Here is a 23440-nt window from a genome sequence, read left to right as displayed (position 1 = left end):
CTCCAGATTCCCAACATGGCTCAAAAATAATCCAGAGAGGTTTTGTGATGACATCAGTAGCTCTTTGAGGATTCTCGGGTAAGTTTCATCAGACCCCATAGATTTGTAGGGATCAAACTGGAGCAGCAGCTCCCTCACAATTTCAGGGTCAAGTGGGAGTTGATCAATCTCCCAGTCATGGTCCCCAAGCTCAGGGCACTGCGACTCCCTTGGTCTGTCATCCACATTGAAGACAGAGGCAAAGAATGCATTAAACACCTCTTCCTTGGTCCACATCCCTGTTTGTCAGGTGACCATCATTATCCTGGAACAGGCAAATGTTATTTCTACACTGCTTTCTTTGCCATTAATATAGCAAAAAAAAATTATTTTTACTGTCCCCCATATTTCTGGCATCTTCAACTCCAGCGGAGCTTTGGCTGCAGATTTTCTCCCTTAGTAGTGGGCAGCAAGTCTGTCTTCCTCCCATGTGATCTGACCTTGCTTCCTTGGGCATATACCTTCATTTTTCATCTTATTTCCAAGAGAAGATCCCTCTTCAGCCAAGCCAGCCAAATGTCTTGTCTGCTTGACTTCTGACATTCAGGAATTGCCTGCTCCCGTGCCCTTAGGAAGTGATGTTTAAGAGGGAGGAGGAGGAAGTAAAGGTTTCACACAAGCTCCTCAGAACTGATAGCTTCAGCAGTGGAGGTGAGTTTTGAGGCTGTTCCCTGCTGCTTGGGACTGATGCTTGTCCTGGCAGGGCTGAGCACGGCGCTGCTCCTGGCCCATGGCGGCGTGGCAGCGCTGCACCGGCGCTGTGAGGGACCTGGTGTGCAGTCAGGGTGTTACTCGGGGCTGAGGGTGCTGAAAACCTGCAGGTGTTCTTAGGGATTACCTGAGATAACCCAGGCTGTTCCCTGGGAGCAGGAAGGAGCAGTGCCAGCGCCTCAGCCTGCCTGGCTCTGCTCAGTGCTGAGCCTGGCCTGTGACTACAGTGCCCGTGCCCTAGCTGTTGGCTAACACTGCTGCTCTGACACAGGAGCAGGCAATTGCTGCATTTGAATCCTGAAATATCGGACACAAAGTCTCAGCCGCTGTGGATGCAGAGCTGCCTGCATTAGCCACAGTCCCTCTGCCCACCTGCAGGACATGGCAGTCCGGTGGGAAGCTGTGTCCATGGGCCCGGCTTTGGGCTGTTGCCATAAGTTCCATAAGTTTATATGAAAAGGCTCAGGTCTGTGGCCCCATTTCAAGTCTCCACGTTGCCAGCCATGATCGTTGTGTATTCCAGATGCTGCCAGGGCCTCCTGGTTTACGGGGGTAATTTACAGCACCTGGGAATTTCTCAAGGTCATGTCCTGTGTCATGGGATACTGATGCTCCTACCTCATTCCTGCTGTGATCTCTCCAGTCCTCAGCAGTTGAACTGTATGTCCAGTGCAATTGACAAAGTGATCCACCTTCACCTGCAGTGCTTACACACCCCCCCACCATTGCCTTTGGAAAATAATTACTGCACAGAGACCGATCCTGTTAGATTAAGACAAATTAAGAATCTAATATATAGGTTTGCTGTCAGGCTACCAGGGTCAGGGGTCGATACAGTATATTGCAGGGAGGCTATAGGTTACCCCTGCCCCAATATTTTATCATAATAAACCAAATGGGGACAAAACACCCAGCAGCAGCCCATAAATCTATTAGCAGTGAACTGTCAATGTCCCACATACCCGGGTAATTTGTTAATTCAGAGCTGGGGCTCTTTTTTCACTAGACCTTGTAAACTCCTTTTTGAAACATCAATAAACCATCTGCTTTGACTTGTTAATCAAACGACTTTATTCAGTCCAAAGCAATTTTTTCCTAATAAAAACAGAGTATTTATCTCCATGGCTATAAAAGAGGATTGTTTTCAACTGTTCACTTATAGTTAAGAAGCACATTTAGTTTGGATTGATTTCCAATGCTTCGGTCATATCTTGTCACTTCCCATTTCTTACACACAGCATCTCAGTTTAGCTCCCTAGCACGGGAGAAACACAACCTGCCCCAGTCAGTGCTGCGAGTGGCACCAGGGGAGCGGTAACCAGCAGCAAAAAGGTCATGGAAATCAAACTTTAAATAGCTGAACACATTCTTGTCAGCTCTTGGGCTGCTCCCACCTTTTCCCAGTCTTTTCCTGCAGCTGCACCTCTCTGGTTCCCACCTCCTCCCAAGCCTGTCCAAGATTCCACCTGGGAAATCTTCCCCAGGCACCCTGTTCCCTTGCTGTGGGTCTTGCCAAGGCTCTCGAGCAAAATCTTGGCACAGTCCAACTCCAGCTTCTTCGCTGGTAGTAGCTGGTGGTGAGGGGTGCTGTGGTGGGTGGGCACGGGGCTCAGGTGGTCTCTCAATGTCTGCTCCCCCCGCAGAGCACAGGCTGCCTGGCATGGCCATCGCCCTGGGCATGGTGGCATTTGCCACGTTCCAAAGCACAGGGAAGGTGTGGGGGAGATCCATTAGGACGCTGTTTCTGAAGGATGCAATTCCACGGTGCAGCGCAGAGGGGGAGATGCTGGGCAGAGGACCTGGGGGATGCATTAGGGAAGGAAAGCGCGTGTTCAGCCTGGCTGGTTGTTGTTCTCCAGCCGCTTGTCACATCTGCAGCAGGAGAGGATGAGCTCAAGCAGCCGCGGCGCTCCCCAGCACGGGATGAGGGCCAGCGCCAGCCCTGCAGGGGGACAGTGCTGTCCCTGAGCCCTTGCGGACACCAGCAGGGCGCTCACAGGACCCAGCCGGGAGCCATCGGCTGTGCCCTCGCGTCCCTGGCTTTGGGAACGCAGAGCGCGGCCGCGGCAGCCGGCGGGGCCGGGACCCTGCCCGGGAGCCGGGGCTCCCCTGCCACGGCGACTGTGCACGGCTGCGGGCTGTGCCAGGACACATCTTGGCAATACTCATCCCTCAGGCACATCGGAGAGGGTGTTCCCGGCCCACCGAAGCATGTCAGGCTAGGACAGAGTCCCCCTGTGGAGCACAGCCCAGCTCTCCCCTGCAGCAGCTTCAAGGAGCCAGGGGGAAACCCTCTGCCGACCCAGTCTGATCCTAACCAGATTCTGCCCTTGTCAAACACCTGCTTAAGGCTGAGGAATTGCAGACCTTCTGCCTGAAGCATCCCTAGTGTCAGGAAAATTAATCCACAAACACCAGAGGTTTATGTCCAAAAAGGTTTATTCGAATAAAGGGAGAGGCCATGGGACATTCCCCTATCAAACACCTTTCCGTATAGCCAGCGAGTGAGTCCTGTGAGCGGGAGAGCAGAGCCACAGCTCCCCATGGGTGCAGACCCCTGGCCCCAGCACGCCCGTGGTCAGTGGGGCGCTGCAGGGACATCGCTGGGGCCACTGAGACGGTCCAGACTGGCCTTTCCCAGGCGTTCGGTGCTGCCGCTGCCCCAGCTCCCGAGTGCTGGATGCCCTGGAGCCCGGGCTGCAAAAGGTGCTGTAAAGAGGTGCCACCGAACGCCTGAGGGGCACAGCTGCCACAGCAGGGTCACCACGGTGTGATGGCAGCGGCAGGAGCCGGGGGCCAGGCTGGCTCCCAGCCCAAGCGTGGCTGACCGCGTGTGCTCGGCTCAGCGCATCCGCCCTGTGCCCGCAGCGGGGCCCCGCGCCCGCAGCCTGCTCTCACCTACTGCCATGTGGAATCAGCAGCCCCCAGCCCCGTCCGAGCCCCCATGGGGGGAAGGGGCAGAGAAACAAAGTCATTTATATAATGTATCTCCCCGCTGAGCTCCTAATGGCTGGCGCTTTTGTTCTGCAGTGGCTGCCTGGCTGTGATGGGCAGGAAGCCGCAGTCTCCCTTTGTTCCACGGCCTTATTCAGCAATTTAGATCCATCATAAAAATCAAATATGCATGTTGCAATCGCCTTGCGTAAAACAGCTTCAATTTTCGCCTTTCTTTAATTGAACTCCATGGGAGAAAGAGGCAGGGCTGGGGAGCAAGGGGCAGCAGGAGAAGCGCTTTGTGTTTTCGTTCAGCGGGCTGTGAAAATGGGTAGTAATGAAAATACAGAATTTTTATCTTTGCCTCATTATTAAAAAAAAAAAAAAAAAGAAAAAAAAAAAAAAGAAAAGGACAGAAATCCTTGATAAGGCCTCCCTGGTAGAGGACAGTCTGGGGGAGCAGCCTTCTTTTCCCCATCTTGTGGGGACGACAGGCTCAGCAGGGCTGGGGGATAAGAGGTGGCCCTCAGCATCGTGGCAGGGACTGGTGATACAGCTGGCAGCTCCAAGCTGCCATAACACACAAGGCTGAGCTGACACACCATGGCTCTGCTCCTTTCATCCTTCCAGAATGCCAAGGTGCTCTTCTCTTGCTTACAGCAAACAGATATCCTGAAAAATGTTGCCAGCACCTCCCAGTACCGCTCCCCTGGGGCTGCTGGGCATAGGTCCCCCGGCACTGGGTGAGGGCTGAGTGCTGAGCCCGTCCTGGAGGGGCTGAGGCATCGCTGCAGAGAAATGCCTGAGTTGTTTTCCCTCCACATCCTCCCCACAGCCCCATGGTGAGAGAGGCTGACTGCTGGGGACAGAGACAGAACCTGGGCTTTGGAGCGTGCTGGCGGAAGAGTGTGGACACAGCGGTTTGGCTGAGAACCCCCTCCCCCATGCTGAGAAAAGACCTTTTTTTGCTGTGACAATTCAATATAATTGAAAGTTTGCTTAGGAAAGAGAGTCTTTTTAACAGAACATGCTCACAGCCGAATCAATATGAATTATACGGCACAGAAGATGCCTAGGGTATTAAAACATTAATTAAGTAACATCATGCTCCCATCTAACCAAGAGCATGATACCATTTATAGGTACGGCTGTCTGTTCTCTGGGGCAGTGTGAAGTCTCTCCTCTATCACCGCAGAGGCTGTGGGAGGCCTGGAGATCCTTTGGCTGAGGCTCCTTCCCAGCTCGGGCAGGTGCCATCCCTTGGGATGGGACAGTGGGCACAGGTGGAAGGGGCCCCGAGACTGCATGGCTGTCTCTCGTTTCTGTGGTGCTGCTGCCCCGCTGCTGGGTTCGGGGTGACAGCTGGGGACCTGCTGGGGACAAGCCACCAGAGCCAGCCCCACATGGCCCTGCCAAGGGGTTGTGACCTTGACTCGTGAAAGGTGCCAGCAGCTCAGTACTGACCTGCCCTGGGGAGCCGAGCAGTGGCTGTGCCCATGCAGCAGCGGCCGGATTAGCTCACATCAGCCCGGGGACTCACACACTGATTCCGCAAAACACCAAAATAGAAAGTCATTGGAGTGAAATCAGTGTCTTCACCACATCCCCTCTGGCAGAGCGTTAATTAAAATGACTCTCTAGTGCTTTAGATCATCAGGTGTACCTTGTTAACGAGCTTGGAACAGAGAACCAGCTCGGTGCTGGAGTTTAAGTGCTCATGGAGTTAACCCTTCACCACTGCTGGCACAGCCTGGCCCAGTGCTTCCAGGACATCCATCTGTGTCAGGGATGTCTCAGCAGCCTTCCAACATCATCGAGCCAAGGCGTGAGCATGGGACCCTGCCTGGGTCAGCGGGACCTGGCTGCAGGAGCGCTGTCACTGCACTGTGCCCAGGATGAGCTCCCGGGGGCCTGCTGGGTCCCTCCAGCTGGAAATGCAGCTCCAAATCCATTGGCCAGGCAAGTCCTGCTGTGGTTGTATAAATATGCATTTTTTGGCCTGTAAGAGTGCACTAAGTGAGAGTTGAATCTCTTTGAGGTGATAGCAATGAAAGGTCATTAAAAATCACTCCCAGCCTTCTCTTACCAGAATCACAGCATGGAAAAACCTTTTTATTCCTGTCAGAGGTTTGCACAATTCCCATGGATGGGCTGCTCTGTGCAGGACTCTGCGCAGAGGTTTTTAGTTTGCAGCTTGTGCAGTTACTTGAGGCCATTTACACCTTCCTGAACATAACGAGGCACTTCCTCAAGCGTGGCTGTTTTACAGTGGAATTCAACCAAGAATAAATAGCAACGTTATATAATAAACTTACAAAACGGCTGGTCTAGGAACAGGAGAGATGTTAATGTAGCACAGTACAAACACCAGCAGCAGAAGGGTCACACTGCAACCCTGTCACTGCCGCAGTCCTGTCTGCCCCATTAAAAAGGCAGGATGGAGTTTTCCTATTAATAAAACTCCAGCCAGCTGAGAGACAATCCAGATCCCTGTCTGTTTAGGCTCCTGCCAGAAGAGCAGTGTCCAAGGCAGGGAAAGGACCGGGAAGCCTGGCCAGAGGCGAGTTCTAAGAGTCCCGAGCTGTACTGTGTCCAGGTGCACTTGGCCTCGCCACCCTGGGCACCCATGGGGCAGGGGGTTGCCTTTCAAGGCTGCTCTTGGGGCAGGGGCAGATATTCCACAGCATCTGGAATCATGGGGACCTTGATGATTTTGACACACTTTACTTTGTAGTTCAGGGCCTGTGGAGCCCAGGCCAGTCAGTATGAATGTTAACCAAAGAATGCTTCACACCCCTGGGAGCTGCCGGATTTCCTCCCCATGCCCTCTGCTCCGCTGGAGACCACGAAGCTCAGCCCTTCACCTGTGGAGGTAAAGAAGCCCCACACCGTCCTGGCAACCGCACCAAGGACACCCATACTAGCAAATGCTTGCCCCACCTGCAGTGGTGGGTGTAAATTATTTATCACTGTACTTATAAATTAGAGATGAGCTGTGGCCCCTGTGACTCCTTTTGGATGTGAGCGAATTTCAAGCCCTTTCTGCTGCAAGGGGCAATTTTTGGCAAGAGAATTGTGTACTGAACACTCAGCAGTTCCTCTGGGTTCCCTCCCTGCTGCAGAGGGAGTGCAACGAGTGGCCACTTACCTACTTACCTGCATCTTCTTTTGATCCATCAGCAGAAACAGGTGTGATTTCTTTAGTTCACAGGCTTCAGGATGGACCATCAAGGCATTGCACTTTCCCTTGAACCATTCACTACAGAACCATGCCCGGAATCCTTTTGCAGTCACTTCATAAAATTAAATGCACTTCTAATGTCCTTTTCACGCACGAAGCATCCCAAAGCTGCAGTACGGACGGCTTGGCTCACTGCTTCCACTGGAACGGGAATTCACAGCATCAGCCCAGGCACTGTCGCCTGGTGGGACGGGACGTGTGCTGGCACGAGCACGGCTGAGCGCCCTGCTGAGCCACGCCAAACACCCACCCAACACGGACCCAGCACCGCACACGCGGGACATCGAGACTAGAGCTTTTGCTCATTTTTTTTTTTTAATGTATCACAATGAGCAGGAAACATACGTGATGAAATAGTTCCAAAGGAGTATATTCAATTACCATCTACAGTCAACTCAACTATGACAACAAAGTCTTTTGTGACAAGTTTTTTTAAAGTTTTGAAAGTTCCATGTGGTTTGTTTCTGTCAGTCTTATGTAGTTTGGTACAGTTTGAGATCAGCATTGTTACAGTAACAAAAAAGCTAACAAGACTACAGTATAGAAAAACACCAAGAACATCATTTTTGGTTTCACTTGCTCTATTTTTGTACATTGCAAAGGCTGTTCATAACCCTCTTCACCTCATTTATGCTTTCTGTTCTACCCAAACTCGCCCCCCCCCAAATAAAAACAAAAAAATAGTCAAAGTTTTGTTTCACAGTGGGCAGTATCAGCGCCAACCAACCGACCAACCAACAACCAAGCGACCGACCGACCGACCAACCAACCAACCCAACTTCTGCTTCTATTTAAAAGCTTTTATTTTTTATTTTTTAAAGCAAAATATATTTTGGTGAGTGTGCTGGCTGTGTCCACCCACCTTGTCCCCCACCAGCCCCAGGTGGCCCCACACACCCCTGACGCTTCTCTTTATTCTCAATTGTATGAAACTTTGGCCATCTTCACCACTTAAAAAAGCTTTTTATTAAAAATAAAACAGAAACCCGCTTAATGCTAAGTTTGAAGTGTTTTCCTCGTGCCCAGCCTGGCCATGCACGGGCTGGGGGTCGCTGCGGGCGCGAGGCTGGCGCTGCATCGGCCCCGGGCAGCCGGACTGCAAGAGGAGGAGGAGGAGGAGGCAACCTCGCACTGAAATAGTCTCTAGAAACATTTAGAAAAAATACAAGGAAATGAATTTATAAAACCTTTTAGTGGGTGGGAAGGAGGAGGGGGAAGGAGGAGAGAAATTGCACTATGACCAAGCAATATAATTAAAAAAACGAACCAAAACAAGACATAAGAAAAGGATTTCCAAAAGAGACCTTGTGGAATTGGACAGATAAAGCTTGTGTTAAACTGGGAACTGGCATCACAGAGAGACTCCAAAACAAAACAAAACAAAAAAATTTCTATATGGTACAGAGAGAGTAACATACAACAGTTAAATGGCAAAAAATATATATATATATATATTTCATAGAATTACAAACAAGATTAAAATAATGGAAAAAAAAAAACCTGTACAACTTTAGAATTTAAAAAATGTTCATCTCAAACACAGGGAGAAATACAAGAACTTCTGTTAAAGAAAACAGTTTGTTAAAACAGCAAACGCTCCATGGGTACGTGGTTCTGTTTTTGACACCTTATGCTACAGCTGGGTCCCGGGAGGAACATCCGGTGGTTCGCGCTTTAGTATCAACTACTTAAAAAACAATTAAAAAAGGAATTTGCACTGTGCATTAGCCTAGTCAGAAATATGTACAACAGTTCAGGATCTAGTCTTTCATCAAACTAAAACCAAAACTCCATAAAAATATAAGTGTCCCGCTAGAAACCGAACCCGCACTCGTCTCTCAGGTGCTCCAGTCTCTCACGGAGGTGGCGAGTGGCTTCGGCCCGGGGAGGAGCAGCCGGAGGCGGCGGGAGGAACCTGCGTTCACAGTCTTCGAAGTTCCCTTTTGAAGCAGAAGGAAGGAGGATGATGATGGTGGGCAGAAGGCTCTCGTGCTTTTGGGCAGAGGAAACATGGTGGAAAGAGGTTGTTTCTGTTGGCATTTGGTTATGGAAGGGAACAGCAAAGTATCTACATCTCCAAAATCTACATTTTAGCAGCATAAAGTTTTCCTTTCAAAGTCTGGGCCAGTTGAGGTGCGTGTGGGCTGGGGGGGCCAGGGGCTCCGGGCCTCCCTGAGCCTGGCACCCGGTGCTGCCACGGAGAGATCTTGGAAAGAGAAACCTGCCTGGGGTGCACTGGGTGCTCGCTAAGAGTTGTCTCTCTGCTTGCAGAAGAAGCACAGATAACAACCTGGGTATGTTTTTTTTTATTCTTTATTTAAACTTAGACTTGTTTGTTTAAATCAGAAACAAATTCTCAAGTAAAAAGAATCCTTTTTGCTCATTCTGCACCAGTGGTGAAGGGTATGTCTTTGGATTTTATTTAAAGCATGAATTTTCTTTAGAGAAAAAAATGTAACAAAACCTTTTTTTTCCAAAAGAAGGAACAGAGTGCAGCCTAATTTTACACAAACAGAACCGATGCTCAGAGGTCAGGAACAGAGTCTTTGAAGCATTTACAAAATGAGTAAAGGAAGAAGGGAAGAAAAAGAGAAGAAAAAAAGAGAAATGGAAAATAAGAATAAAATAAGTGCACAAGGGTAACAGACATAGGTAAATCGCATGTATATGCCTTAAAAAGTTTCAAACCCCCAACAAAAAATATTCTGCAAGGGATCCTACTGACCCCCAAAACCCTTTGAACGTCTTTCTTTAGTTTTTATAAAATAATTATGCAACCACCCTCTAAGAAATGAAGGTAGCGACCATAAGTGGAAGATTACAGGATGGGGACGGGGATAAAGGTACAAAGGGGAGAAAAGCTCAGGCGAGTCGATGGATCGCAATCTATCTGTCTAGGAATGAACAAGACAACATCAAATGAGAAGCCGTCAGCTGGACCATACAAAAGCTAAATGTACACAAAAGGGTTTTTTCTTTTAAATCTACCATACTGCTTCAGTTCATTTCCAATGCAACAATCTACTCAACACCAAAAATGGTCATATCTATCATAAATACAGAAAGTCAGTTGTTTTAAAACTTATTTTTTTTAAGCTCCAAGTCCTCAACACTCTTTGTGTGGTTTTTTTTTTTTTTTTCTGAAAAGTGGGAGTGCTTAACTTTTCCCCTTGGAATTGGCTTCAGCAGAAAAGCTACCCTTAAAATCCCCGAAAAGCTAAAGCAGTTCACATTGTTTTTCTCTTGAATACTTTCTGCCCATTTTAAATTAATACCTCCCACCCCCCCCACCCCCCCCAAACCAAAAAACAACAACAAAAAAAAATCCTTTTCTGGAACAAAACCAAACCAAACCAAAACCCCCAAAACAAACGAAAGAAATTATATATATATGTATATATATATATATATATATATAAAACAATGATTCTGAAAACAGAACAAAGTGTGAGCGATTGACCTGAGAATAAAAAGACATTACATTTCTTTTTTCTTTTAGCAAGCCATTGGTATCTGAATGCTAAGATAGCAAGAAATTTAAAACTGTCTCCAGGTGGGCTGCTTTCCCATACAGCGCTGCCGGGCTCTGCTGTGCTATCGACGGGGGATCGGACGGGGCAATGTACAGGGGTGCGAGCTCCGCAGGCGCGAGGAGGCAGCACGGCCTTCGTCTCCCAGACCAACAGTACCTTCCAGAGGACAAATGTAACAGATTTCTTTTTTTTTTTTTCTTTTTCTTTTTTTTTTTTAAAGTTTTATTTTATTAAAAGGAAAGGAAAAAAGAAATGTAAAACCCACCGGCATCGTTATATGGGAAAACAACCCACGCTTTTTCTTTTTTTCTTTTTTCTTTTTTTTTTTTTTTTGGTTAGAAGCTTTGGAATTGCAGTTAGTCTATTTTTGAAATTGGTTTGTTATTAACTTTTTTTTTTATTTAAATCATTTTCATTGTTCATCTTCAAAGCTTACAATCTGAAGGTGTCCATTCCTATGCTAGCTAGACCACTGTCCTTAGGGCAGCCGGGGTCCTGGGGCCCCTCCGCCGGGCTCGCCGGTCCATCTGACTTTTGGCTAAGATCCGTGTCAGACTCCTCCGAATAGTCGTCTGTTGGCATCGAGGGCTGAACCCCTGAGGTGCTGCATGAACTTGAGGTAACCGTTGAAGATGAGGAGAGAGGAGGGAAAGGCGGCGGCGGCGGCCCGGGCGGGTTTGCCGGGGCCCAGGGCTTTCTGGAGGCGTGAGGGGAAGCCGGGGGGGGCCGGGGGGGCGGGGGGCTGTCGTTTGAGTGAGCGGCCGACTGCGAGGTAGATGCGGTGCTGGGGTCGGGGGGGCAGGCAGAGTGAGGTAATAGACTGGGGTGCTCTTTGGCGTTTCTTGCTGCTCTTGTGATTGTTCGATGTTTGTGCGGGGCTGACTCGAGATGCTGACTGAGGGCTTCGTCCCCACACACCGTGCTCTCGCACGCCACGCACTGGTACGAGCCGCCGCCCTGGCCGCTGCCGCTGGGCACGTGAAGCACCATCTCATGCAGGTTCGCCACAGACTGGCCGAAGAAGCAGAGGGACTTCAGGTGGTCGCTGGCCGCCTCCTGGTCGCCGAAGCACGCCTGGCACTTGCGGCAGACCAGCTTGTACTGCACCTTTGGGACAATGAAAGGGTCGCAGAGAGAGTCCGCGCCCTTGCCTTCCGCTTCAGGCTCTTCTTGGGGTTTGGGCAGGAGGGGGGACACCTCGCGGGGTGCGTTCTTCTGCTCTTCTTGCTTGGGGGGTTCTTTGGCAGGGTCTTTGTCCGGGGTGGCAGCCCCCGTGGGGACGGGGGTTTGGCTTCCTTTGGGCTGCTGCGGTTTCTGCTGCTGCTGCTGCTGCTGCTGCTGCTGGCCCTGCTGCTGCTGCTGCTGCTGCTGCTGCTGCTGTTGCTGCTGCTGCTGCTGCTGCTGCTGCTGCTGCTGCCGCTGCTGCTGCTGCAATGCCTCCTGCAGACTCTGCTGGTATTGCTGGTACTGCTGCAGCAGTGAGCCAGGAGACAGCCCCAGCAGCGCCTGTGACAGTGCGGGGCTGTAGGGGAACAGCCCCTCCATCCCATACATGGGCTGCAGGTACCCGCTCTGCAGGGCGCCAGGGATCTGTGGGGCATAGTAGGGGGAAAAGCCGGGGACGAAGTAAGGAAGGAACTGGCTGGTCAGCAAGGTGGTGGGGTCCGAATTCAGGGCGGCCTGCAGCGCCTGGAGCTGGGCAGGCTCCACCGCGTACTCCATGGTGGGCAGCGGGGCTGCGAGCGTGCCTGCCGGTGCCTCCCCCTTTTCCTTCTTGGGCCCTGGCAGGGTGTCCCCCTTCCCCTTGGGTGCCTTCTCCTTCTCTTTTGCCTTCTCGTTCTCCTTCTCCTTGCGCTGTGCGGGGGGTGGCTGCTGCGGCTGCGGGGTCGTGGCTGGCGGCTGCTGCGGGGCCACGGCCACCGTGGCTTGTGCTGGGGTGGGTGAGCTCAGTGCGGCCGGGGGCTGTTTATTTGGTAATCCAGAGGTGGGGAGGCCGGGTGAAGGGACGCTTGTGCTGGGCAGGCCCATCAGGTTCGGTTTGGGAGAAGTTAAAGCTGCAAGAGGAGAGATGTGAAAAGTCACTTTGTGCTGGGAAGGCAGAAAGAATGAGGAGAGTGACCCCAGTCCACCCCATAACCTGGAGCCTCCATCTCCTCTGTATGAGGGCAGCAAGCGGCCTGAGCTGATGCGTTGCCACAGCACCGGTCAGAGAGCCCATCCCTGCTGCCACTGCCGCTGGAAACGGCTCCCGTCCCACTCCACAGGCCCCGCACGCTGGGGACACGGCTCCTCAGCCCCCACTGCCTGCAGCTGCCTTGGGCGCACTGCCCAGTGACACTGACCATGGGACACCCACCAGCACCCAGGATGCCCAGCACAGCTGACAATTTCCTGACTCTTCTGAAATTCCCAAATGATAAACACTCATGTCAGCATCTGCTCTAATGGGTCCTTGGGCCAAAGCACTCCAGTGGCAGGATGCACTATGCCAAAGGGTGAGAACGCTCAGCACTGTTCTCATCTTGTAGAAATCTTCACAGATTGGGAAGCCCTGGTCATGGCAACTGGAGAGTGAACAGGCTAAACCTAATTTACTTTGTCCTTATTAGGCTGATGTTCATGAATCCACAAACCTTTGAAGCAATCCCTTCCCCTTCCTTCCCTCTAATGATCGGAGCTCTGGATGCTCAGCTTCTGAGCAATTCCAGAGTTTATGTGGTGTTCAGACATCTCCCCTGGGCACAAGCATTGTGTTTTGGGTGGAATTAAAAGTGTAGTGATGCTTCCTCAATAAGGAGATAGATTAATGGTGGAAAGTGAAGCTTGTCCTTCTTCCTGACAGCAAGAATAGCCACTAACAACACTGTCCCTGGTGCCAATTTCTGCTCTCACAGTGGCTAGGGGCAGGAGGAGTGTGGCTCCTGGAGTGCCTTCCATTAGTCATGGCTGCTACAGCTGGCAAATATGCTCCTGAAGAGGAACGTTTTGCTTGGCAACTCCCATGATGCCATCTGGGAAAAAAAAACCCAAAATAAAGCTCCAAGGTCCTGCTGGCACAGCCCCATACATTCCCCAGCTCCTGAGCAGGAATCTGTTGTAAAACCCACGAGCAAAACCCGACCAGTCTGTAACAAACCTGAGTCCCTGCACTGCGGCAGGGGCTGCTCAGAGACCAGTCTGGGCAGGAACAGCAGCAGAGCCTGGGACCAGCTCTGGGAGGTATGGTGTCTTTTATTTTAGTACTGCCATGGAGCCTCAGGAGGCTGCAGCTGGGAGGGTTCAGCCATGGCTGACCCAAACCCTTCTGAAATCCGTGTCTGCTCCTGATGGGTTGCTGGGACAAGAAAGATTTGTGATGACAGGACAGGTATGGAATGAGGCTCCACGCAGTGGCCCTGGAGATCTCAGATAAGGGCATGCTATAGGTGGACACCATTGAAATGGATGTTTCCCAGCTGAACATCCCTAAGAGGTTCAAGTGAAGGAGCAGGAGGTAATTCAGTGTTCCTGGATGCATGGCCTTATCTGCTCTGACAGGCCCGGAGCTGCCGTGGCCTGACCTTTGGAGCTTTATCTAAAGGCCACAAACAGACTCTTTGACTTTCTAAACAGTTCAGCCCTGTCTAGGCAGTCACTGACAGCATTTAAGATTCATCAGATGCAGTCCCATCTCCCCAGGACACATCCCGGGCTTTGGAGAAAAGTAAAAGCAACAATATGGACTGAAGTGCAAAAAGGCAATTTTAGTTTTTGTTATAAACTTGCAGCACTAAGCAAACAGTGCAGAGCAATCTGCGATAGGGTGATGATAAGATTTGCCAAAGAGATGCTTCTGGCTGAGTGCTCTGAAACAAGATTTGTGGTGAAAAGGGTGACATGGAAAACCTCTTGCATGTGCAGGGGCCCTTCAGACACATGATGAAACAAGGCTTTTGGATCACATTTTTTAGATCACTGCTGGTCACTGAGCTGCACCTTCCACTGCCAATGTTTGCTACACGGCTTGGACTTTCCACCTATCCACAAGATAGAAAGGAAAGGAGCATTCTGAAAAGATGAAGTCCAGTGTCTGAGATTAGGCCACCCAAAGGATTATGACAAATTTCATTTTTATGTAGCATTGATAAGAAAAATATTATTAAAATACACACTAGATTTGTCCCACAACTACACTGTTTTTTGTTGAGGAGGTGCTTTCAGGTCATACCCAGCCATTACTCAAAACTGATCCTCAGCTGCATTGGGATTTGTCACAGACGTCACCTCAGGGGCACATAAAGATGCTCTGGGCATCTGTCACCAGTGCTACCATGTACAGCACTCCTTTCCCTAGACACAGTTTGGATTTTTGAATGCTTGGGATGGCATCACATAAACTTGATGTCAAAAGGAAAGGAATAATCAACAGTGTATTCAGCACATTAGTCCTTCTGTTCCATTGGGTAAGTCTTCTATATTCCACTTCCTTAAAGGAGCTTCAGGATTTCTACACAGGGATATGCAGCATGTCTAGATGCTGCTCTAGTTCAGACTTTGCTATAAAACTTCCTGAGTTCAGGAATTGGATAAAATACCTACTACTTTTTTGCGGTGAAGTCAACATGCTGAGCTAATGGGCCAGAAATCCTGTTATCAGTCACTCCTGAGGGAACAACTGCTTGTGCTAGGTATGCACCAAGTGAAGGTGTGCCTAAGCATGGTAACACCCACACCCACCTGTGTTGGATGGAGTGAAGCCAGGTAAGGATGGGCTGTTGAGGCCTGGGAGCAAGACTGGAGGGATGCCCTGTAACGCTGGGTACGCAGCAGGAAGGTTCAGAGCTTGCAGGGGTGTGTTGTCAAACATGCCCTGCTGTTGAGCTGCCAGACCAAGAACCTCATTGGCTTTTTTGATTCGGTCCAGCTCCTGCTGAGCCATCAACTGACGGACAGTAGCTGGGTCAAAATACTCCTTTTCCTTATCCAACTGACTTCCAATGGTTTCTTTAACTTTGGAGATATGCTGTTGAGAGAAGATATGGTCACGTACAGACAGCCGAGCGCTGTACTTGATGCCACACAAAGTGCACTCTGTTTTGGGTCCCTCATAACTTGTTTGGTTTATACCAAAATGCTTGGCCATGCTGAGTTTTGACTTCTTCTCTTTCGCCCTCGCATTCTGGAACCAGACCTGAACAACTCTCTTTGGCAGTCCAATGTCATTGCCCAGGACCTCACACTCCAGCATGGTTGGTGTCCTGTAGTCATTAAAGCATGACTTAAGAACCTTGAGCTGGAGATTAGTCATCTGAGTGCGAAAGCGTTTCTGCCCGGGCCGGTCCCCGCTTTCTCCAGACTTGCTGGCTGAACCACTTGCACCAGGGCTGGGCGAGCAGGGGTCTGCAAGACTGGAGGTTTCACTATAGTCCACGGTACCTTCATTGTCGTACTCTTTGCTGTAGAAGCTGGGAGCTGGGCTGACCAGGCCAGAAGACAAACGATCTTCATATTCAGACATTGCTATCATGGCTGCTTTAGTCAGACCTTCACTGGGTCCTGATGTGGATTTGGTTTCGGTTGCAATCCCTGTTGCACTATCGTTGTCTGCGTTCCCTTCGTCTCCTGTGGTAGTGTCTGTGATTGCAGTATTGACGGAAGAGCAGTCATCGTTGTCCAGCTTTGTCTGGTCAAAGTTCAGATTGACTGAGGACATGGAGGGACTCTCAAAGTCTTCAACCCCTTCCACCTTAATGGAGGATGGACTCAGCAGGGTTCTAGGTGACAGTTCCAAACTCTTGTTCACCGGGGAGAGGGGAACGCTCTGTCCGTCGCTGCTAGTTGGTGGCATGTGGGAAAAGCTGGCTCCATCAAAGATGTCTCCTTTCATCTGGAGTCCCCCATCACAGTCTAGAAGCATGGCAGACAGCGTCAGGTTGTACCCAGCTCGCTTGGCCTCATGCCAGTGACGGGATCGGATGTGAGCTTCCAGAGCTGTCTTTGCTTTAAAGAGAGCTCGGCAGAAGGGACACCGTCTGTGGGCTTGGGCAGGCCCCACAGCTCTGAACTGCCCCTTCCTCTCTCGTGCACGGGTGTTCTGGAACCAAACCTGTACCACACGCTTCTTCAAGCCCACTTCATGTGCAATGTGATCCAGCATCTTCCGTGTGGGGTTGGAGTCAAGCAAGTATTTCTGGTACAGGATTTCCAGCTGCTCAGGGGTAATGGTTGTCCTTAGACGCTTATCCCTTTGGGGTTCTTCTCCCCCAGTCCCACTGTCATTCTCTCCAGGGCTTGCACTGGCCTTTTCCTCCAGCTTTCTCTTCAGCGTGTTCATGGTGGATGTTGGAGTCGACGGTGAGGTGGCTGAGCTTGCTGGAATCTGTGGTAACGTTCCAGACAGCAGCTGGCTTGCCAGTAGTGGATTACTGGGATCAAAAAGCATGAATGGCATATCCAGTGTTCTGTCCAGGAATGGGGGGTGGATAAACTGGTTCTGTGCACTCAGGAAATGGAGCTGCTGATGCTCTTGCCAATGCTCAAAGGAAGGAAATGCCAGTTTACACTGGTCACACTGGTATGGGATTAGCTGAGGAGGTAGGTTTGCCAGCTGCTGAGGGGTGGACGTGTGAATGGGTTTGAGGGAGAGGTGTGAGAGCTGAGATGGATTTGGACTTGTCTGTGACAAGGAGCACTGAGGGGGCTGAGGAGGAGGTGGCTGTTGCAGCGAAGAGGGGGAGGATAACTGTGAAATCTTTTGGTGTGCTGAACTTGTCTTTTGTTCTCCTTGGTCCTGTTGCTGCTGAGGCTCTTGCTTTGGTTGCACTTGCTTCTCTTGGGTTTGGTTTTGCTGTGTACTTGGAGGTTCAGACTGCTTTGGTTTCTCATCTGTAGCTTCTGCTTTAGAATTAAAGGTGGAGGAATCGTCTGCCTCTGCCGTGAGCTGCAGAAAAGCTGAAGAGGTTGCATTGGCTGAAGATGTAGGTGTGCTGTAAGCTTGTGAGGGCATCGGTGTACTGCAGGAGGAACTGGTTGGAGTCAAGAGCTCTATTGCATCCATAGAGTCCTCGTTCTGGCTATCATCCTGTCCATCCTCATCCTCATCTTTGTAACAAAGCTTTTTCTGGTGTTTAATGAGATCAAAAATACGCTGAAAGACCAGACTGCACTTTTTGCACTGGTAGTTCAAGTTGCTTGTTCTAATGTACCTGTCATTTGTGAGCTCCCGTCGCTCCCCATCTTTGCCTTCTCCCTGATTCTCATAGTTTTTCCTTGCTTTCTGACGGGCATTCTGAAACCAGACCACTATAACACGTGTTGGGAGGTTCAGCAAATTAGAAAGCTGCTCAAATTCATCATCCTTTGGGTAAGCATTGGCATCAAAGAAGTCTTGCAGGACTCTGAGCTGGTAGTCAGTAAAGCGTGTCCGAGAGGACCGCTTGCTTCCCCAGTACTCCTGCTTTTGAGGCTCTGGAGAAGGAGGCCGTGAGTCTATCTTCAGCTCTTCCAGACTGGTAATGGGAGGGTTGCTGAAGTTGTAGGGGGAGTCCTTGTTGCGTTGGCGCTCCTTGAACAGGGTGTTTCTGAACCAGTGCTTGATCACTTTCTGGGGCAATCCAGATTTGTCTGCCATCTCTTTGATCTGTTCCTCACTCGGGGAATTGTTAATGTCAAAATACTGCCGAAGGACTCTGAGCTGGTCATCGGTGATCCGTGTGCGTGGCCTCTTGTTCTGCTGCTGCTGGAGAAGGCTGGGGTTGAGCTGATGCTGGTACAACTGGGCCAAGTCGGCGGGCAGGGGGTCTACAGGGCCCAGCTGAGGTGGCAGTTGTGCTGGTAATGTCTGCAGGGGCATGGTTTGCATCATGAGTGGTGAGAAGATGGGGAGCTCCATCGGCATGGAGAGCTGGGTGAGTGGCACAGATGGCTGGGCTGGAGCGATGGTGGGAGAGGTGATCGGTGGGGCAGAAGTAGGGATGGCAGGAGCAGCAGCCGGCTGAGGAGGAGCTGGAGGGAGCGGAGGCGGGGGTGGCGGAGGCGGGGGCGGTGGCTCTGGGGTCTGCGGCCGCAGCGGGTACAGTTTGTCATAGTGTTCTCTGTATTGTTTAGCAAATCTCTCTAACTGCTTAAAGGGAAAGTAATGTTGGTGAACGTGCTCTTGGTGGCTCTTCAGGATGAGGATGTTTGAGAAGAACTTGCCGCATGTATCGCACTCCAGCTTTTCCAAGTTCTCACCTTGCTCTGTCTTCCCATTTTTCTTCTGCCCCTTTTGCTTGTTCTCGTTGTACTGGATGACGAGCTCAAAGCCAAAGTTTTCCAGTAAGGCTTTGGTGGCGTTGCCCCTCGCGTCAGAAGCAATCCGTGGAGGCAGTATGGAGGGTTCCGAAGTGCTGCCTGGCACAAAGTCCTTCTTCTCTTTGGGCTTTAAGTTATCAGGAAGAGACTCCTTCAGTGTTATGTTATTGTCTCCCCTCTCTGTGCTTTCCCTCTCCCGTGGGGTTTCTTTATCTTTCTCCTTCACTACAGATTTATTCTTCTTCTCTGGGTGCTGGCTCTGCTGTAACAGGACGGAGTGGGGTTGTGACAAGGACAGCTGACCTTGCTGCTGCTGCAAGAGCTGTGGATGGCTCTGCTGAGGGAGCTGAACTTGTGCCTTCAGATCCTCCAGCAAACTTGGACCTGTCCCAGTCAATGTCAGTGCACCACTGGTGACAGGCAAGCTGACTTCTGGGTTGAGCTGGAACTCAGCACTGGGGATATAGAATGGGAACAGAAGATGCTGCTGCTGCTGCAGCTGCAGAAGGGTCTCAGTGGTCATTGGAAAGTGCGGCAAAAGTGCTGGGTTGAAGAGCTGGGACTGCAGGAGAGCAGCTTGCTGCTGTAGCTCCTGCTGCAGGTGGGCCTGGACCTGTGCCTGTGCCAAGGTTTGAGCTTGTTGCTGCTGCTGCTGCTGCTGTTGCTGCTGTTGCTGTTGCTGCTGCTGCTGCTGCTGCCTGGACGCAATCATGTCTGCCAGCTTCTTGCGGTTCACCTCTTTGGGCTCCGCAGGGGAGGAGATGTTAGTGCTTACAGTGCTACCCAAGGGAGGGATTCCCACGCTGTCACTGGAGACCTGGTTGAGTAGGCTGGGAATGGGAGCGGTGCCTGAAGTGCTCGTGCTGGTGGTTGCAAAAGCATTGCTGTTGCTGGCACTCACGGGGCTCGGTGTGGACGAGCCCAGGGAGAGGCTGCTGCTGCTGCTGCTGCTGTTGCCGGCTCCGTTGCTGCTGCCGCCGGCCGCCTCCAGCTTGGCCGCGCGAGCCTTGGTCTGGTGCAGGACAGACCTCATGTGGATTTCCAGAGTTGAGCTCTGGCTGTAGGCCACGTTGCAGGTGTTACACTTGAAAGGTTTGTTATCTGGGCTGCTGGTAGGTTCAGGCTGCCCAGTAGCAGACTCTTGGAGGGCTCGTTTCAGTTTATGCAGATGAGAAACGGAATTGTAATGTACCAGGAGAATATTCTTTTGCGTGAAGGACTCCTTGCAGACCGTGCACTTGTATGGGCGAGATGGATCTAGAAATTTCTCCATAGTGAAGTTAGGGCCCTTCCTGAAGGGTAAGGCCCTTTTTGGTTCTGAGCCAGAGTCCTCTTGCACTGACCCTGAATCGCTGCCTGTTGGGCTCTGCTTTTCTTCCAGGTCGCTCTCCTCTTCCTTATCTTCCTCGACTATTATTGTGTGGTCCTCAGCAAGTGAGGGGTCACCCATAGCAAGGAGGTCCCCGTTGACCAAGAGACCACCGTACAGCTGCTGAATGTCAGCCTCACTCAGCTCCAGGTGGCTGGTTTCCAGGTGCTTCTTCAGGGCCTGGAAGGTTCGGAAGCTGCGCTGGCAGAGGCAACACATGGTGGCAGCCCGGATGACATGGTACTGGGAATGGAGCTGCAGCTTCTCAATGGTTTTGAAGGCCAGGCTGCACTGGTTGCAGCGGTACTTGTAGACGTGGCGGTCAGAGACTGGCAGCTGAGGCCGCTTGGCATGGACATCGTTGAAGTGTGTCTGCAGGGCTGCTGAGCTCTTGAACACCTGGCTGCAGCCCTTCTTCCAGCACAGGAAGCCAGAGTCCTCCCGGGCAGCGCTCGGATCAGCTGGGGTGGGCTTGGGGTCCCCGCTGTGCTCTGCACTGTCCGATGGCAAAAGGGTCTTCCCCACATCCTCAGAGATCTCTGTGAAAACAGAATTAAAGCAAACCCAAAAATTACACCAGCACACCAGGGTAGATCAACACCCCCTTTCAGTCCTGAATACTCTTGTGATTTTTAATCTCCAACACAGCAACTATTTCTAACATTTCTCCTCTATCTTCATTCATTTGTTTCAATACCAGCCCATTAACCTCATCATGGCCCATTGCATAAACCTACACAATTTACTTCCTTGCCCACTTTGAATATCTGGTAATTATTCACACACACATCCCTTAGTGCATTTATCACCTTCAATTCTCCCTTTCAAGCAAAAGCCATTCAGCCACCTCTGTCTTCGCTGTTCCTTTTTGATGTCCTGCCTATTTTCTGAAAAGAAGGCTCGTCAAAGTGAACACAGTATTTGAGTCTAGGTTCTATCACAGAGAGGATTAACAGGAATGAAACTGGTCCCTGACCAGGTGATGGACCTGGGGAGCAGTGGGACCATGGCTCTCATTGACCTGCACTCACCAGACTGCTTTCCCAGCTCCTCTGTGCCTGAGTTCCCATCCTTCTCTGGAGCAGCTGCCGGGAGGAACATGCTGCTGGGCATCATCACCTCAGGGGTTGTCACCTAGACACAGGGGGAAAGGACATAGGGAGAGAAAAAACGCAGGAAAATATTTTAAACATCTCCAGTGGCAAAACTAGACATCAGTACTGTGAAGTCAGAGGCGTCATTTTTCACAGCTCACTGAAGACTTCGTATTTATTAGACAAAGCTCAAATCAGTCAAAAGTGTTTCTACAGTTACATTCTGGACATAATTAGCAGTGCACACTTGAAGAATAATCTTATTATTAATATTTTTCCTTTATGTGGAATTCAGACTTTGATCACTGACAATGTTTTGTCATGGGCTGTGAAACTTCTTGTGCAACCAATTAGGTAGATAAGTTGAAAGGCCCACCTTAAGCTGCTGAAAACATAATAAGGCCCCTAATTAAATCATACCTAGTAAAGTACACTGTAATCTTGAACCAGGGAGCATTGCAGCACTGTTTTCAAAGTGTATCGATGCAGGGAAAGGAGGGGCATGAGAAAGAAAAGTACAAATAAGGAGAGAGGTGACAAAGGAAGGAATGAATAAGAAAGGACTAAAGAGAGAGCAAATTGCGAAATAAAAAGCTTTTGGTAACCCTTTCCTTGCTCTGACTGATGTATTCCCTTTGCTCCTCTTAAAGTATTTGGCTAGCTCCTGAACCATCAAAACCAGTGCAGTGCTCCAACACCAGTGCTTCTACAGAGCTGGAGAATCTGCATGGCTCAGCTGAGAGGCTCTTTGGAAGAGCCAAATGTGCATACTCATCCTGTTCTGGAAAACTGTTTCTTTGGATATACCTGGTCACAAACCACCTCACCATCAGCCTGCACAAGGCTGCCATCAGATGCAGGACAATGAATGTCCTTCTGAATGTCTGGAGATGATGTCTCACACTGCTGGAACATTGCCTCTCAGCACTGGGACAGACAGATCCACGTCACTGTCACCATCCCTGTTTTCCAGCACAGGGCTTCCAGTGCTGGTCAATGCCTGTGGCAAGCGAGGACTCCTCTACAGCCTTGAGCAGCTGCCCACACCACCTTGCTGACACCCAGGGAATGTTCTCCTTTCACCAGGTGCTCCTGGCAATGCCTGTGGTGCTCCTGCTCCCAGCCTCTTACTGCTGGGATGGTGAGGCACAACTAAACACTCCCATTCAGGTGTAAGGCAAAACAAGCCTCTCCATCCTTCTGCTGGATATGGAGAAGGCATCTGAACCCCAGATCTCAGGAGAGAGAGAATGTGTGAGGTATCTGCATGCCACGTACCCAGCTTTCTGCACAGCCAAGGCTCTGAGTGAACTGCAGGAGATAGGAGCACACCTGTGATGAAGCTGAAGCTCATGGAAAATCTCAAGATGAAATAGTGGCACAGAAGTGGCTACAGAGCCGTGACCTGAGCTGTGGGGGGACACAGAGCTCCCTCCCCTTCCTGGGCCAGCCATTGCATGGCAGTGAGTGCCAGGTCCCATGGAGCTGCAGACAAGGCAGCTGACACACCCCAGGAGGGGAGCTGAGAGCACCAAACTCATTCCACCTTCTACTCTAAACAGAAGTATCTGATGGCTGTGGGTGGCTGGTTGGTAGACGTGAAAGGTCACAAAGTAATTTCCAGTAGCTGGGCTCAGAGGAGGGGGATGAGCATGGACACCAAGAAGGGGAGGCAAGAAGAAACCGTCCCTCTCAGCTCTAGCAGCAGGAAGAGCCTGCTTTCCTAGGATCTTTAGGAATTATAAAAAATAAATCATGAGAAATTAAAAAAAACCCCAACAGAGTAGAAAAAGAATAAAATTATCTAACACCTCAGCTGCACATCATTATAGAGCTGTGGCTTTTCATAGGCGTTACAGTACGGCAGCCGTCCCCACCACCACGCTCAGTACGACGGATCAGTAATTGTTTTCATACACTTTAATTAGAAAAACTCAGATGGCTATGAATAATAATGGAAAAGAGAGACTTTTGCACTTGAAAGGTTGAAGTCAATCAAGTGTGAATGACGGCAAAAAAGAAAAAAAAAAAGACACCAATTCATCAGGCCTCTGTTGTCTCGCCGCGTCTTTAATCATAATTCCTGATTGGGATTCAAGAAGGCAGTAAGCAGCGGTTCTTTGTCTGCCTTCACCTTCCGTCAATTAACTCTCCCCGAAATATAATCATCAACCTCACATGCTCCTCTGCATCTTAATCTGGGGCTCCAAACCTGTAAGTCCTGCCCTATATGTGTTTAAGTAATTAC

At 50.4% G+C, this 23440-nt stretch overlaps 1 protein-coding gene across 2 annotated transcripts in view; it reads right to left on the bottom strand.

Annotated features, from left to right (window-relative positions):
• Positions 1 to 9399: 9399 nt before the first annotated feature.
• ZFHX3 (zinc finger homeobox 3) overlaps positions 9400 to 23440 on the bottom strand; it is a 122757-nt gene continuing 108716 nt past the window's right edge. For both annotated transcript variants that reach the window (XM_058845821.1, XM_058845822.1), the window contains exons 8-10: positions 21130 to 21232; positions 15175 to 20637; positions 9400 to 12512 (exon numbers count right to left, since the gene is read on the bottom strand). In XM_058845821.1, coding sequence (XP_058701804.1) covers positions 10891 to 12512; positions 15175 to 20637; positions 21130 to 21232 — 7188 coding nt within the window. In that variant the 3' untranslated portion in view covers positions 9400 to 10890. The remainder of the gene's footprint in view (positions 12513 to 15174; positions 20638 to 21129; positions 21233 to 23440) is intronic.

Source organism: Poecile atricapillus, chromosome 10, assembly GCF_030490865.1.
Source record: "Poecile atricapillus isolate bPoeAtr1 chromosome 10, bPoeAtr1.hap1, whole genome shotgun sequence".
Lineage (NCBI taxonomy): Eukaryota > Metazoa > Chordata > Aves > Passeriformes > Paridae > Poecile > Poecile atricapillus.
The sequence above is the reverse complement of the archived record's forward strand: the minus strand, read 5'-3'. Positions and strand labels throughout refer to the sequence as shown.